We start from the raw sequence: 14800 nt of genomic DNA on the forward strand, positions 1-14800 counted from the left end.
TGGTGTCAGCACCTGGCTGCGGGGTGTGGCACCAGGGCTGTGTGTGGGCCTGGGTCACCTGGGCCCCATGTCCTGGGCTGTGATCAGCACTGCTGGTGGCCGGCCGTCCCAGGCTCCTCACCGTGCCCGTGGGTGCCGTTCCCGCCGCGGGCCCTAGGCCCTCCCTGCCTGTCTCCGCAGGGACGCTTGGACTCCAGCGCAGCTACACACCTGGCCCGCCTTGACCCCCGCCCCAGCCTGCGGAGGCCTTCTGTTACCTGGTGCCCCATGCCCCCGGGGCTGGCTCTGACCCTCCACCGCCCTGTCTGGCTGCGGGCCCTAATCCTGCTCGTCTCCTCCGCAGGCCTCCTCGCTAGAGAGGCGGAGCCCTGGCCTGGCCTCTTGCCTCTCTCACAGCCTGTGCCCTGGGGAGCCCGGCTTGCAGACCACAGCAGGTACCTTCCTCCCTGGGGCCCGGGCCTTGGCAGGTGCGAGAGACGGCACACTGGTCCCTGGAGCCTCGGGAGGGGGCGTGCGGGCGGGGTGGCCAGGGCTGTCTCCTGTTGTCCAGACCGAGTGCCTCCGTTCTCCAGAGCTTCCTGGCCAACCCCGGGCCCAGGCTGTGGGTGGGGGCTGCAAGAGGGGGTGGTGCTGGGCAGGCACTCTCCCTCCCCGGGGCCCTGTGCCTCCCCTGAGCTGTTCTGGGTGTTTGCCATCGGTGGAATCACACCCTGTGGGTCCTTCTGTGTCTGGCTGCTCCCTGTGGCTCTGCCCCTCCCGTCTGCTCCCTGTGGCTCTGCCCCCCTCCCGTCTGCTCCCTGTGGCTCTGCCCCCCTCCCGTCTGCTCCCTGTGGCTCTGCCCCCCTCCCGTCTGCTCCCTGTGGCTCTGCCCCTCCCGTCTGCTCCCTGTGGCTCTGCCCCTCCCGTCTGCTGCACTCGGGACCCACACGCAGGTCCAGCCTGGGCCCTCACTGCTCCCTGGCTGGGGTTGAGTGAGACCTAGCTATTTCCTTTTCTGTTTTGTTTCTTCTAAAAATCAACTCATTGAAGACCAGTCATGGAGAGAGAGCAGTGAACACATCCTGGTTCTTTAGGGAAAACCCCAGATCTGGTCACGTCCCCCAGCTGCTGGGCCGAGGCCAGAGGAGGGCTGGCGCATCGGTTGGGCTGCTGCGTGCTGACCCCGGCCCGCGTGGACACACGCGCGTGCATACACCCCTGTGGTGGCAGCTGGGCCCCCGAGGCTTCCTCCGCCCTGTGGTCATCTGCAGAAGCTCAGTGGTTGGGACGGTGGCAAGGAGCTCACACGGGCCTACGTCTCCCCACAGTGGTGTCCATGGGGTCCGCAGACCATCAGTTCCACCTGGCGGAGATCCTGTCTCGGAACTACGGTGTCCAGGAGGAGCATGAGGGGGCTGCGCGGGGCCCAGAGAAGCCGGAGGAGGAGCTAGAGAAGGACTTCGTCTCCCAGGTACCCGGTGGGCGGGGCGTCCAGGGGGCATCGCCGCTGCTCCGTCCGCCTAGTCCCTGAGCTCCTCGGACTCCACGGCGACCTGTGCCGCCGACCCTCTGTCTGCACAGGCCAGACCATGCTGGGCACTGAGGTCAGGGGATGGACCAGGCCAGTCCCGCCTTCATGGGGCGCTGGGCTCCAGACGAGCGGGTGGCTGGACATTGAACTCACTGTTCTCAAACTTTTTGCCCACAGAACTCACTTTTGTGCTCTTAAAAATTATTGAGGGTCTCAAGGAGCTTGGTTTATGTTGGTGATACGACAAACCCATTGTTAGTAGAAAGAACACATTTTTAGGAAAATGAAAAATAACTATTTTCAAGACAAAATAATTAGGGAGAAGAGTGGACTAGTTTGACATTTTTGTAAATCTCTGTGAACGCTGTCTTTTAAGGCAGACGTTAGCCTGTTGTGATTTGTTCTTTTGGTTAAAGTGTAAATCTAGCCTCATATAGATCTGTTCTGTTTATTTTTTTTAAATAAATAAATTTATTTATTTATTTATTTAGTTAGTTTTGGCTGTGTTGGGTCTTCGTTTCTGTGCGAGGGCTTTCTCTAGTTGCGGCCAGCGGGGGCCGCTCACTGTCACGGCCTCTCTTGTTGCCGAGCACAGGCTCCAGACGCGCAGGCTCAGTAGTTGTGGCTCACGGGCCCAGCCGCTCCGCGGCATGTGGGATCTTCCCGGTCTGGGGCACGAACCCGTGTCCCCTGCATCGGCAGGCAGACTCTCAACCAGTGCGCCACCAGGGAAGCCCTGAGTGTTTTTTTAAGGAGTAATCATAGGGCATTTATTTAGCTTGGTGCTGTGTATCACTTGGTGCCCGTTTGGTCTTATAACCAAAACATGTCTTCTGTTCAAAAAAGAAAAATCAGTTTTAAGGGGTTCAGCTTGAATTCAGAACTTCTCAAAAGTAACCAAAAAAAAAAAAAAAAAAATCAGCTATTCATTAGCTAAATTACCTCAGCTAAGCTTTCTTCAGGGGAGTTCCCTGGAGGTCCAGTGGTTAGGACTCTGCGCTTTCACTGATGTGACCCCGGTTCAATCCCTGATCAGGTAATTGAGATCTCCCAAGGCATGTGGCACGGCCAAAAAAAAAAAAAAAAAAAAATTTCTTCAGATATAATTTTTGTAAACTGATTAAGTAAAGGAAAGAACTTAATAGCCAAAGCAAAATGAGAAACACCTGCCTTTTATATTCCCTCACCAGCGGGCATTGTGGTTTATGAAGTTCACGCTGTCACATCCAAGTTTTCCACAATTGGAATTTTGTGCTTGAAAGCTTTTACGCTGAGTTTTACTCCGTCAAGAAGCGCAGTCAGTGGTCTCCCTCGTCTGGCCAGTGCCTGGCAGGAGGCGGGAGTTGTCCGCCAGCCCCGAGCTCCAGGGTGCCGTCTCCATTACTCCCCTTTCCTCCCACAGAAGATCAAAACGGCACCCGCTCAGGGTGAGCTTTCATAAAATCCGTGGCGTCACACAGGCGTTGCAGCGTATTCTTTAGTGAGACGGGCGTCTCTTGACGCCCTTGGTGAGCACGTTGGTGCTCGCGCACTTCGGTGCCCCCGCCCTGACCTCAGAGGCTGCCCCAGCCGCCCCCGTGCTGCTCCTCAGGTCGCTTCCCGGGGAGCCACCATGTCAGCTCCCACCCCACCCACAGGTGCACAGTTAGAAACTGGGAGAGGCACAGGGCGTGTGCAGGAGGCTGGAAGCCGACTGAGACCCTCAGGGGTCAGGACGCGGCATGGCCGGCGGCACTGGCCTCGAGCAGGCGAGGTTTGCAGAAACAGGATTGGAAAGCAGTACCTGAGTGGAAGGCAGTGGTAGTTTTTGCCTCTTCCTTCCCGGTGATTAAGGGTCTTATTTCTGTCTCTTGTCATATCGCGGTGGCTCCAAGTGTCAGCGTGTCAGGCAGCCGTGGGGCCCTCGAGCACCCTCTTGTTTGTTGTCGGTGCGGCAGCCGTGGGGCCCTCGAGCACCCCCTTGTTTGTGGTCGGTGCGGCGAGGGTCAGCCGCCTCTCTGTTACGTTGTTGAGGCGTCCATCTCTTTACTTAGCATACTGAGGGCGTTAGAAGATCAGGAGTGATGTTGGTTTGACCAGATGCCTTTTTTACGTTCATTAAGGGGCCGTGTTTTTCCCCTTCTTGTTTATTGGTGTCCCGTATGGTGACAGTTGATCTCCAGACACTGGGTGTCCTCGCAGTGCTTGAGTGGAGCTTGCACAGGCCTGGGCGGGGAGGTGGAGGTGGACGGGAGCCTGCCCAGCTCTGCCCTTCGCGGCCAGGGGCGTTGGGCAGACAGCGGACGCCTCTGGGCTCAGGTGTCTCATCGATTCCCTCCTGGGGCTGTGAGGGGCCCTTAGATGAGGGGCTGGGCCTGCGGTTTGGCTGGGGTGAGCCCCTGTGACTGGTCGTAGGGCTGACGGGCTCAGGGGTGGGGGAGCAGAGCCCCGGAGCAGCCCTGCCGACAGAGCCCTGCCCCCCAGAGCAGCGACATGCCCCTTGACGAGCTGCTGGCCCTCTACGGCTACGAGCCCTCGGACCCCATCTCGGAGCGCCAGAGTGAGGGCAGCGACACCACAGCCAACCTCCCGGACATGACCCTGGACAAGGTGAGGGGGCGGTTCTGGGGGTGGGCAGGAAGGCCCTAGACAGGCAGAAGCGTGGCTTATAGCCTGGCAGTATGGGTATAGCTAGTGCTGCTGGCTCTGGCCACACACCCAGGGTCAGGGTGGTCGCAGGGACGGCTCTGGGAGGGAGAGATGCTCCGGGTCCCGAGCGGGTCGTGGCCTGGCCAGGAGGGAGGGGCTCTGACTGTCCTCAGCCTCGGGCGGAGGCCGTGTCCCTCCCCGACTCGGTGCCCCTGGCTGGCCCGCCCTCGTGCAAGTGCTTCGTCCGCGGAGCAGGGAGAGCAGCCCCGTGGGAGCCCTGCACGCCTAGAGGGAGGCTCGTCCGCCTTGGCACCACCACTGCTGTTCGGGTTAGGGTTATTTGAGATTGCTAAAACAAACTGCAAAAACGTTCTCTACTTTCTTGTTAAAAGGAACAAATAGCGAAGGATTTGCTTTCAGGGGAAGAAGAGGAAGAAACACAGTCCTCAGCCGATGACCTCACCCCATCTGTGACCTCCCATGAGGCCTCTGACCTTTTCCCTAATCAGAGTGGACGTAGGTGTCCCACCCGCTCCTACCCCTGGGCTGGCGGGCCAAGGAGGGGCCCTGGGCCGCTGGGGACACAGACCTCGGGACCCCTGGGGATGCCCTGCTCTTGTTCGAGCCCCTGTAGTGACCCCTTTCCCCTGCCCTGCCAGTGAGCTGAGGCTGGTGACCTTGGTTTATGTGAGGAGGGAACGTGTTGGTTCCTGTGCCTGAAAGTCCCTTAGATCCAGGGCAGCGTCCTCGGGCCGTGCGTCCCTTACTCCCTGTGCGTCTCTGTGGCCTGAGCAGGGGCAGCGTGAGGTGCTGGGGGTCTAGGCCCCTGGTTTACGACTGCAGCAGAGGGCGACCTCCTGAGTCCCCGCTCCTGTGCCCGTCACAGCCTGTCACCCGGCCAGGGCCTGGACCCAGCTGCTTCTCAGGAGGGGCACACGTCGGGGTCAGGTGGATGGAGAATGGGGTGGAGGCCCCGGGGTCTGCTGGCTGGGGGGCCGTGCGGGGCCGAGGAGGTGCCTCACCTGCTCCTGTTTCCCCAAAGCCCGCTTCCTGCCTGATGCAGACCAGGAGCCTGGCTCCTCCAGCTCGTCGGACACCGAGGAGGACCCGCTTCCTGCCAACAAGTGTAAGAAGGTACGCGGCCCTGACCCTGTGGCGGCGCCCTCAGCGCGGGCCTCTGCTGGGCTGGGGCTCGACTGCGAGTGAGTGCCGTAGCCCCGAGGCCCCCCCGCCCCCGCCCCAGGACTGGCTGCACTGGACACAGTCACACGCACAGCTGGCCTCTGCCGCCCACCTCACACGTCGGGCCAGGTGGCCTGGCTCTGGGCGGCAGCCTGCAGCCCCCGTCAGCACCGCGCGCCTGGGCCTCCGTCTGCCCTGACTCTCCTGGGCCTTTGCCTTTGCAGGAGATCATGGTTGGGCCTCAGTTCCAAGCCGACCTCAGCAAGCTGCACTCGAACCGTCAGGGTGAGAAGAGTAAGTGGGCCTGGGAGGTGGGGGGACAGGGAGCAGGAGAAATGCCAACCCCACTCCTCTAGGAGAGACTCCCGGGTCCAGCCAGAGCCAGTTCCCAGGTCCTCGGAGCGAGCCTGAGGGTCCTGGCCCAGGTCCGGTGGCCACCTCCCCGGGGCAGCTGAGCCTGCAGGACACTCTGGGAAGTGGCCGTCCCTCCCCGCCGGCTGGTCCTGGGCCCTGTGGGCCACCCACCCCCAGGGCTGCTGCGCTTGTTCCCCGGGGTGTGTGGGCTCTCCCCACGTCACCCACGCGTCAGTCCCTCACCTTGTCCACGGCTCGTCCCACAGGCCCTCCAGAGACGTGTGTGTTTCTGCGTTCTGCCTGGCCCTGTTCCTCAGGGCGCTCACCATCCTGGACTTGTAGTCTGTCTGTCTCTCGATCCCGCTGCATGAATGTGCGTTGCGTACGCTACGGTGTTGGGTTCCCTCGTGTGCACGCGCCATGCCACGTTGGCTCATCCTCCTGCTGGTCAGCGTTCACAGTGGTTTGCCCTGTGGTTGTCTTCGTGGACACACACACTTGTTCCTGGGGCGTCATCAGTAGGCACCGAGTGGGGCCCCCGCTCGCCAGCAGCGTGGGAGTTCCAGTTGCTCTATGTCCTCATCAGCGCCTGGTGTGGTCTGCCTTGTTGACGGGTGTGGAGTTGTGCCCCGTTGTGGCTTTAATTTGCAATTACTGGCCACTTGGTGTCTCTTGGGAGGTGCCTGCTGAGGCCTTTCCCCTTTTAAATTGGGTTGCCTTTCTCTTGTGACTTTCTGCGTGGATGCACATCCTTGGTTGGCTGTGTGCACGGCAGATGTTTTCTCCCAGTCTGTGGTGTCTGATTTCAGTGACATCCAGCTTATCTTTATTTTAGCCACAATGTGTTTGTATGCTGTCTAGGGAGTCTGCAGGTCTTGAAGATATGTTCTTTTATTTCCCCTTTTATGTTGGCATCTATGATCTAATTTAATTTTAATGTATGGTTGGAGGTATGGGTCAGGGTTGACCCCCCCACCCCCACCCCCAGCCCTGCATATGGAGAAGTCCGTTCTTTCCCCCACTGAATTGCAGTGGTGCCTTTATCAGGAGTCGTGTCCGTAATGTATATCTGCCTTTTGGGGCTTCTCTTCTGTTGTTCTCTTGTCTAACCCTGGGTCCTTACCACTCTCTTAATTATTGCAGCTTTGAAGTTAGTCTGAGGTGGTGCAAACCCTCCAACTTTGTAACTTTTATTTGTATGTCCACATAAGTTTTCAAATTAGCTTGTCATTTGTCTCAAAAATGCCTGCTAGGATTTTGATTATGGTTGCATTGGCTCTTTATTAATTTGGGGGAGATTGATACATGAACGATATTGACACTTCCAGTTCACAAACATAACTTACTCCTCTGCTTAGGTCTTCTTTATTTTCGGCAGTTTTTAGAGTTTTCAGTATAGCAGTCTTGTGAAATGCAGAAATGCAGTTTATTATTTTAAGTAATCTTGTACACAGTGACTTGGCTAAATTCACTTACTAATTTTATTACCTTGTAGATTCTTTCGCACTTTTAGACACATACAATCATATCATTTGTGTATGATAACTTCTTTCTTTGTGATCTTTTTATGTTTTATTTTTCTTGCATTACTGCACTGACTCCTTTTTGTGTGTGTGTGTGTGTGTTTTTTTAAAATAAATTTATTTATTTATTTATTTTTGGCTGTGTTGGGTCTTCATTGCTGTGTGCGGGCTCTCTCTAGTCACGGTGAGCGGGGGCTACTCTTCGTTGCAGTGCGCGGGCTTCTCGTTGCGGTGGCTTCTCTTGTTGTGGAGCATGGGCTCTAGGTGCGTGGGCTTCAGTAGTTGTGGCATGTGGGCTCAGTAGTTGTGGCTCGTGGGCTCTAGAGCGCAGGCTCAGTAGTTGTGGCGCACGGGTTTAGTTGCTCCGCAGCATGTGGGATCTTCCCGGACCAGGGCTCGAACCAGTGTCCCCTGCATTGGCAGGTGCTTAACCACTGCACCACTGCTTGGCCATTATCTCCTCAAAATTGGTCCTGTGCTTTGTCCTCTTCCTCCATGACTCAGTTATACATGTCTTAGGTTGCTTGACCATCTTACACATGTCCCACATTATGTTCTCTTTAAGCTTCAGTTTGATTTTTTTGAATGGAATTCTTTCCAGTTTCACTAATCACGTCTTCTGCTGCTGTTGAAGCTGCCCAGTGGGTTCATAATTCACACACTGCATTTTCCAGCCCTGGAATGTCCATGTGATTCTTTTGAATTGATTTCAGTTCCAACTTTCCGTTGATTTTGTCCTTTTCCCTAAAGCGTTAATCATAGTTATGCTGAAGTCCTGTCTGCTAACTCTGATGTCCAGCTGTTTGTGGAGTTACGTGTTGTCACGTGGTTTACCTCTCACCTTCATGCCATAGGTAGACACACGGCGACGGTGGCAGGTGTCGCTTTTTCTCTAGAGAGGGGCTGGGACTCGGGGTTGACTTTGCAGATGGAGAGAGGTGGTCGCAGGTCTACAGGGGCGCCAGCCCCAGAGTCGCTGGTTCCCTCACAAGAGCGAGTCCAGTATGGAGCCGGTTCCACTGTTCAGCCACTGCACTGGGTGTTTGGCTTGTGTGTGTTGTTTAGTTTTGGCCCCTGTGGTTCTTCCCTGAGTATTCAAGAGATGCTGGCCCTGGGGTCTCCCCAGGCTTGGCCCTGAACCTTCCCTTCTGCCTCTTGCTGCCACGCCGTTCCCCCCGCTGGAGGCTGTCCCCCCGCCCGCCCTGCCCCAAAGCAGACTGCAGCCAGAGTCCCTTTCTTATCCTTCCTTAATGCACCTGCCCCCCTCCCCCGCCATGGCAGGACCTCTACTGCCCTCTCCTCCCCCCCCTCCTCTCCCCGGGAGGTCTGCTCTCACGCGGCCCGTGTGATGCTGATGCTGCGGTTGTAGGGGCTGAGGCAGCCATGGGAGCTCTTGCCTGAGCGAGGCCGCTGGCGCCCAGGTCTCCCCACTGTGCTTGATCGAGTCTGGGCTCTTCTCGCTGCTCCCTTGGGCCTCTGCCTTTCGCCTCCCTGAGCTCGTCCTGCAGCCCCTCCTCATGGGCCACACTCAGAAGTCCCCCTTCCAGCCTGGGCTAGTTGCTGCCCCCTCTGGGACACTGGCCTTGATAACTGGCTGCTCAGGGCCCACTGACCTCCCACCCCTTCCTGCCTTCCCGCCACCTCGAGCACCCAGGTGCCCGGAGCTGGCCCTGTGAGATGCAGAGGTGGAGGCCCAGGCCCCGATGGGCCCTTGTCCTCCAGAGGGGCTGAGTTGGCCTGCTGGTGATGCTTTTGGGGAGGAGGTCAGAGGAGGTGCAGACTGCGTGCCGGCACGTGAACTTGCCCCCTCCTGCACAGTCTATGAGAATGAAGACCAGCTGCTCTGGGACCCCAGCATCCTTCCTGAGGGGGCGGTGGAGGAGTTCCTGTACCGGGCGGCGAAGCGGCGGTGGCGCGAGGTGGCTGAGTCTCAGCTCCCGGAGGGAGAGGCGGTGAAAGACAGCGAGCAGGTGGGCGGCCCTGGGGGCGGAGGAGCCATGGGGCGGGGGCAGGTGTGGTTGTGTGATGGTGACGAATTCAAGGGAAACCACTTGTCCTGGGCAATGGTGGCTCCCCTCCCCCAGGCACTATATGAGCTGGTGAAATGCAACTTCAATGCCGAGGAGGCCCTGCGGAGGCTGCGGTTCAACGTGAAGGTGATCCGAGGTGAGCGCAGCCCCAGCCCCGGCCCCCCCCACCCCCCACCCCTCCCCATGGACCGCGCTGACCAACCCGCCCCCCCCTCCCCCCACCGCTCCAACCTTCGCAGACGGGCTGTGCGCCTGGAGCGAGGAGGAGCGCCGCAACTTTGAGCACGGCTTCCGTGTGCATGGCAAGAACTTCCACCTGATCCAGGCCAACAAGGTGAGGCCCTGCCCGCCTGCCTGCCCGCCCGCCACGCCTCCCGGCCCGCTGGGGGCTGCTCTGGGGCTGGAGGGCTTGGCAGCCGGCACAGTTGTTGTCTACCCGCAGCGGGAGTCAGAACGAACCCCAGGCTCGTGGTGGGCTCCCCGGCTCATCTTCCTCTAGTTTCCCCATCCCTCGGAAAGGTTCCAGTCTGGGGAAGGGTCTCGTGCCCACTGCCAGTCCCCCAGCGCTGACCCCCGCCTGGATCTCCCCCATCACCCCCTTGCCGTGGGGACTGAGGGTCTCCATGTTCACTCCATCCAGGGACACACGCTCTCCCACCATTGCACCAAATAGGCATGACCGAAGTGGCTGCTAATGCCAGGTCCCCATGCCCGTCTCCACATCCGTGTCCCCCCCACCCCCGTCCTCCCCAGGCCCGTGTCCCTAGCACCAGGCCTGGTCACTGGTCTCCCCACACCCCACAGCACTATATGAGCTGTGCTGAGCACCAGGGAGTGGGTGCTCCCTGCCTGTGGCTCCCTTGTAACGACTCCCACGCTGACCTCTGTCGCTGCCCCGGCCCTCTGCCCCCAGCCCTGGACGTCTGCCTGGCCGGGCGCCCGTGGCTCGTCTGGGAACCTGGCTGTCCCTCTGCGCCGTTACAGTGGCTCCCACTCCGGCCCCTCGTCCCTGTCTTGTCTTGCTCCCCTGGGGCCGGCAGCCCTGGCCACTCCCACTCCCCACAGGTGGAGGAGCAGGGCCTGGCCGGCACCGGGCTCACGCTTGCCGTCTGGGCGTCTTCCCTGGGAGGTTGCAGTGGGTGAGGGGCCCTCTCGGGGCTCTGTAGGACAGGGATGGTGCCCCTCTGACCGAACCCGGCGCGGCCAGGCAGCACTTGGTCCTCTGGGACTGGTGCCCGCGGCTCCCGCCTCGCCTGTCGCATAGCGGAGGCCGCTTCTGCCCCAGAACCCGCTGGGCTGCTGCCTTTGTGTCCTGACCTGCTGTCTGCCGCACGCCCCCCACCCAGCTTAGGGCTGGTGACCTCTCTCCCACCGGAGTCTCAGGTCTGCCGTGAAGCTGGCCTCGGGGAGGCTTGTCGCACGAGGGGGTTTCAGTGAGAAGATCAGGCAGTCCCTGGGTGCCCCTGCGCCTGCTTGTCTCAGCCCTCCCCAGGCACGGGCGCTGGGTCCCGTGGGGGTGGGGTTGTCAGCTGCGGGCGATCCTCCGAGATGGGAAGACGCCCCGATCGCTCACCCTGGACACGCGCCCGCGGGGCGACCTTGGCCTTCCAGGATGCAGGCCTGGCTTTTTGTGCTGCGTTGTAAATATGCCCTCAAGTTGGCTCACGCACCCGGCGTGCCCTTGTGCAGACGGCTCTCCCTGGAGCGCCAGTGACCCCCACGCTCAGTGAGAAGCGGGCTCGCTCCGCGTGCCCTCTGGGCCGGGGTTGTCTGCCCCCCTCCACCGGGCCCGTGAGGAACAGAGCACACGTGGGTGCGGCCGTCCTTGGGGCGTCTGGGGCGAGGGAGGCAGACGGTGGGCCTGGAGCCGAGGCCGGGCACAGAGCGGGGGCAACTAGATGGGGTGCTGAGCTAAGGGCACGGGGTGGTGGGGAGCAGGCTGGGAAGGGGCTGGGGGCCAAGCTGACCGGCACCGCCCGCAGGTGCGCACACGGTCCGTGGGCGAGTGCGTGGAGTATTACTACCTGTGGAAGAAGTCTGAGCGCTACGACTACTTCTCCCAGCAGACGCGGCTGGGCCGCCGGAAGTACGGCCCGTCGGGAACCACGTATGTGCCAGGTGCCCGCGGGGTGGTGGGGGAGGCGCCCTGGCCTGAGGCAGCCCCTGCCCTCACCTTTCCTCCCCCTGCAGGGACGCAGACCAGGACCTGGATGGCGGTGACCCCGATGGCCCTGGCCGCCCCCGCTCCTCGCCGCCCCTGCCTCTGCCCGCCACTGCCGACGGCCCGGGCCCTGAGCGGGACCCCCTGGCCCGGATGCGCACCGGTGAGTGGGGGGTGGCCCCTTTTCTCAGGGGGCGCTTCTCCCCGGCAGCCCACCCTGGGCTGGTGGACACGGAGGAGTGAGTGGCATCCGGGGGCCAATGTCCCTTCACCCCCACATGGTCTCACAGGGTGTCACACACGAGTCATCCTCAGGACTTGGCTCTCCACATGGGGGTACCCTGTGCGGCCTGGGCCCCAAGTGGGGCTGCTCTGCAGTCCCAGGTGGGAGCCCAGGGGGTGTTGCGCCCCCTTTGGTGTCTGGGCCCAGGGCCGTGCAGGAGCAGGACAGAGCCCAGGTGGCGACTGCAGTTTTTGAAGGGGACCCCAGGGAACAAGGATGCTGCTTTGTGGGTCTGCTGGACGCTGGGGCTTCCCCTGTTCTGGCTCCAGGGTCCAGTTGGGTCTGTGGTGTGCCCGGGGGGTTGTCCGCGTGCCTGGCCCCACGGCCGTGTGCGGGAGCTCCCCGAGTCCACGCCCCTCTCACTCTGTGAACTGCTGCGTCCTGTCCTGCCCTACAAGATGGGGGTCACGACCTTCCCAGGTGGGGCCCTTAGCCTCAGTGTGCCCTTCCGGTGTGACAGGGCTTTTCTGCATCCCTGTGTGTCTTACGTGTTTGTGTGAGAGCGTTTTGTGAGGAGGGGTCCTTGGCTTTGCTGGACCCGGCAGGTTGGAGCCCCGCACCAGGCACAGCCTGAGGTGACTGTGGCTTTGGGGCGAGCAGGCCGTACCGGGCTGCCCTTGACCCGGTGGAGCTGGGCGTGGGCGTTGTCGGGGCCTGGCCACAGCCGTGTTCTCCCCCCACAGAGCCCCTGAGCATGGGCAGCAGCACATCTGGGAGTCTCGGCGCGCCCGGGGAGGCCTCCGACGGCCCCCCGTCCTCGGAGTCAGGGCCCTGTTCGTTCCAGCCACCGGACGTAGACGCGCCCCCGGCCGTGCCCCTGCCTCGGCGGCCCCCAGCCCTGGCTGAGCCAGCTTTCTACTCCCCCACCACGGCCGCTCCAGAGCCCGGTGCCAGCCCAAGGCTGGCTGTGGACTTGGCCCTGCCCGGGGCCCTCCCCGAGGAGCTGCCCCTCATCTCCAGCCACGTGGATATGGACGGAGAGCCCGAGGAGGCCGTGGCCCCCGCACAGGTGGCTTTGTCGGTTGCCGAGTTTGGACTCATCGGCATCGGGGATGTGAATCCCTTCCTGGCCGCCCACCCCGCGTGCCCGGCCCCTGCACTGCACTCGGAGCCCCTGTCACAGTGAGTGCGGCCCCTCCCCGCCCCACCCCCAGCTGCTGTACCCCAGCCTCAGTCCAAGCTGAGGCCAGCGGGAGGGGTTGCCCCCGGGCCCGAGGATGGCGTGGCCCCACGGAGCAGGCCAGTGGTTTCTTCAGCTTTCTTCTGGTTTTTATTTGGCTCATTCATCTTCCTGGCTACGTAATACATTCATGTGGCTCAGAATCCAAGAAGGTACAAACGGGGCCAGTGCCAGGTTCCTCCCGGCCCTGCCGAGCTGCCAGCCCTCCCCAGGCGGCCGCCGAGGACAGTGCTGCCTCAGAGGGGGAGGCCAGGCGGCTGTGCCGGCTGTGCGGGCTGTGCGGGCTGTGGGGCGGTGTCTGCCAGTGAGGCGGGGGCGAGGCCGTGGTCCAGCCTGCGTCCCGCCCACGCCCCTGTGCCGGGCCTCTTGCTCTGGGCTTGCACTGACCTCCTGTCTCTCCCTCTCTCCCCCTGCAGCTGTAACGTGATGACCTGTTGATCCCTGGCCACAGGCGGGCGTTTGTGGCCCAGATTGGACTTGGGGGCCGCCGTGAGGCCTGCCTGTCAGTCTTCCTGACCCTCCCCTCCTCGCGGGCCTCCGGTAGCTCCTCTGCTCAGAGCACGTCAAGGACCGGGCTGAGCGGTGGCCCCTCCCCACGCCACACACGCACCAGCACTGCTGCCTGGCTCCAGCCTCTGCGCCCACCACGGGACCCGTCGGGCGGCGGGGCGCGGAGGGCTGGCCCATCCAGCCAGCAGAGGCGAGGAAGGCGTCCGGGCCCCGCCAGGGACGTGGGGAGGTGGGGCCGGACGCCGCCCCTACCAGCAGCAGCCTCCGCCGGCACCCTCGGCACTCTGCTCGCCCGTCTCCCTGCGCCTGGCCGGACTTCGGGCTGCCCCCGCCCGGGGCTCAGGGGGCAGCTGCTACTCGGTGCCAAACCCTGTGGGGCACAGAGCCATATACCTCGATGTCGGCCCGCCCCGCCCTGACGTCCACCCGCTCTCTCCAGTTCAGGAAAAGCCGCACTTTATGCCCCCACCCCACGCCCACCTCCACCCCGGGGCCCCCAGCAGCCTCGGGTGTGGGTCTGAGGACGCAGAACTCACAGCCCCTTGGTACCGAGGCCTGTCGCCTGCCACACTAAGGGGCCTGGCTCCAGCCCGTTTCCCTGACCCCCTAGGTCGTGTTTCTGTTGAGGCTTCCTAGCAAGATGGCTTGGGGTCCTGGGCCTTCTCCTCTCCAGCCTCCTCGTTTTATTTATGTTTCTGTTTACAAATCGGAGTGGGGTCCTCCAGGGGCAGGGCAGCGCTCCCGGCCCCGGTGTCACCAAGGGGGGGCTTTGGCTCGAGCCCGTCCGCAGGGCCGGACTCGACCTTCCCTCGGCCCACCAAGGACCACACTGTGAAGTGACAACTGCCTTGATCCCCTTGCTGTTTTATTTATTAAACTTGATTTGAAGCCCCGTGGGTGCCTCGTGGTGGGTCAGGTGGGTGGGACGCGAGGAGGTGCTGGGCCCCCAGTGGACCCCGTGCTGGGCCCCATCCAGGGACCTGGGGGCACGGGGGTCGTGGGGGAGCATGCTCTGTGTCTCAGTGACAGTGCGAGGGAGGTGGCCACGCAAGTGGAGGTGACTTTCAAGCTGGACCCTGACGGGGACAGGCCTGCCTGTGAGCGCGTGTGAGGGCGAGGCTGGGGCCTCACACGTGCGGGGCAGGGGCCCCTGTGGAGACTGGACGGGTGGGGTGAGGGCCGCCTGGATGGGGAGGGAGGCCGAGTGGAGGAGGCTCGGGGGCCAGTTGTGCTGAGTGTGTGGAGTCGGGGGTCAGTCCTGGCAGAGCTGGCTTGCCAGCGTGGGAGCCCAGGGCGCTTGGGTGGGACGGGAGGGATTGGAATGGTGGTGACGGAGTTTTCGGTCTGTTCGTGCTTTCAGTGCTTCAGAGGTGGTGTTTGCCGTCCTCTGGTTTCCTTCTTTCTCAGTAAGTGGCGTCTCCAGGCTGGCTTCTTGCCCC

The 14800-nt window shown here is 61.9% G+C and overlaps 1 protein-coding gene across 2 annotated transcripts; it reads left to right on the top strand.

Annotated features, from left to right (window-relative positions):
• The first annotated feature begins 346 nt into the window (after window positions 1-346).
• On the top strand, window positions 347-13289 carry MIER2 (MIER family member 2). Of its 2 annotated transcripts, none has more exons than XM_065874964.1 (13): window positions 347-434; window positions 1308-1450; window positions 3974-4099; window positions 4531-4654; window positions 5181-5272; window positions 5545-5614; window positions 9016-9167; window positions 9282-9363; window positions 9467-9561; window positions 11210-11334; window positions 11418-11551; window positions 12355-12793; window positions 13268-13289. In XM_065874964.1, the coding sequence occupies exons 2-13, from the start codon at window positions 1316-1318 to the stop codon at window positions 13287-13289; spliced, it is 1596 nt and encodes a 531-aa protein (XP_065731036.1). In that variant the 5' UTR covers window positions 347-434; window positions 1308-1315. The 2 variants fall into 2 exon arrangements, with proteins under 2 accessions (XP_065731036.1, XP_065731037.1); XM_065874965.1 differs by having other exon boundaries at window positions 11210-11313.
• The last annotated feature ends 1511 nt before the right edge of the window (window positions 13290-14800 follow it).

The sequence above is a fragment of the Phocoena phocoena genome, chromosome 3, assembly GCF_963924675.1.
Source record: "Phocoena phocoena chromosome 3, mPhoPho1.1, whole genome shotgun sequence".
Classification (NCBI taxonomy): Eukaryota; Metazoa; Chordata; class Mammalia; order Artiodactyla; family Phocoenidae; genus Phocoena; species Phocoena phocoena.

What these genes read in the sequence shown, in the direction of transcription:
- MIER2 (XM_065874964.1), top strand. Translation starts at nt 1,316, where the DNA reads ATGGGGTCCGCAGACCATCAGTTCCACCTGGCGGAGATCCTGTCTCGG. An exon ending in CTGCCAACAAGTGTAAGAAG is followed by an intron (nt 5,273 to 5,544) that starts GTACGCGGCCCT and finishes TTGCCTTTGCAG; the next exon opens with GAGATCATGGTTGGGCCTCA. An exon ending in GAACCGTCAGGGTGAGAAGA is followed by an intron (nt 5,615 to 9,015) that starts GTAAGTGGGCCT and finishes CCTCCTGCACAG; the next exon opens with TCTATGAGAATGAAGACCAG.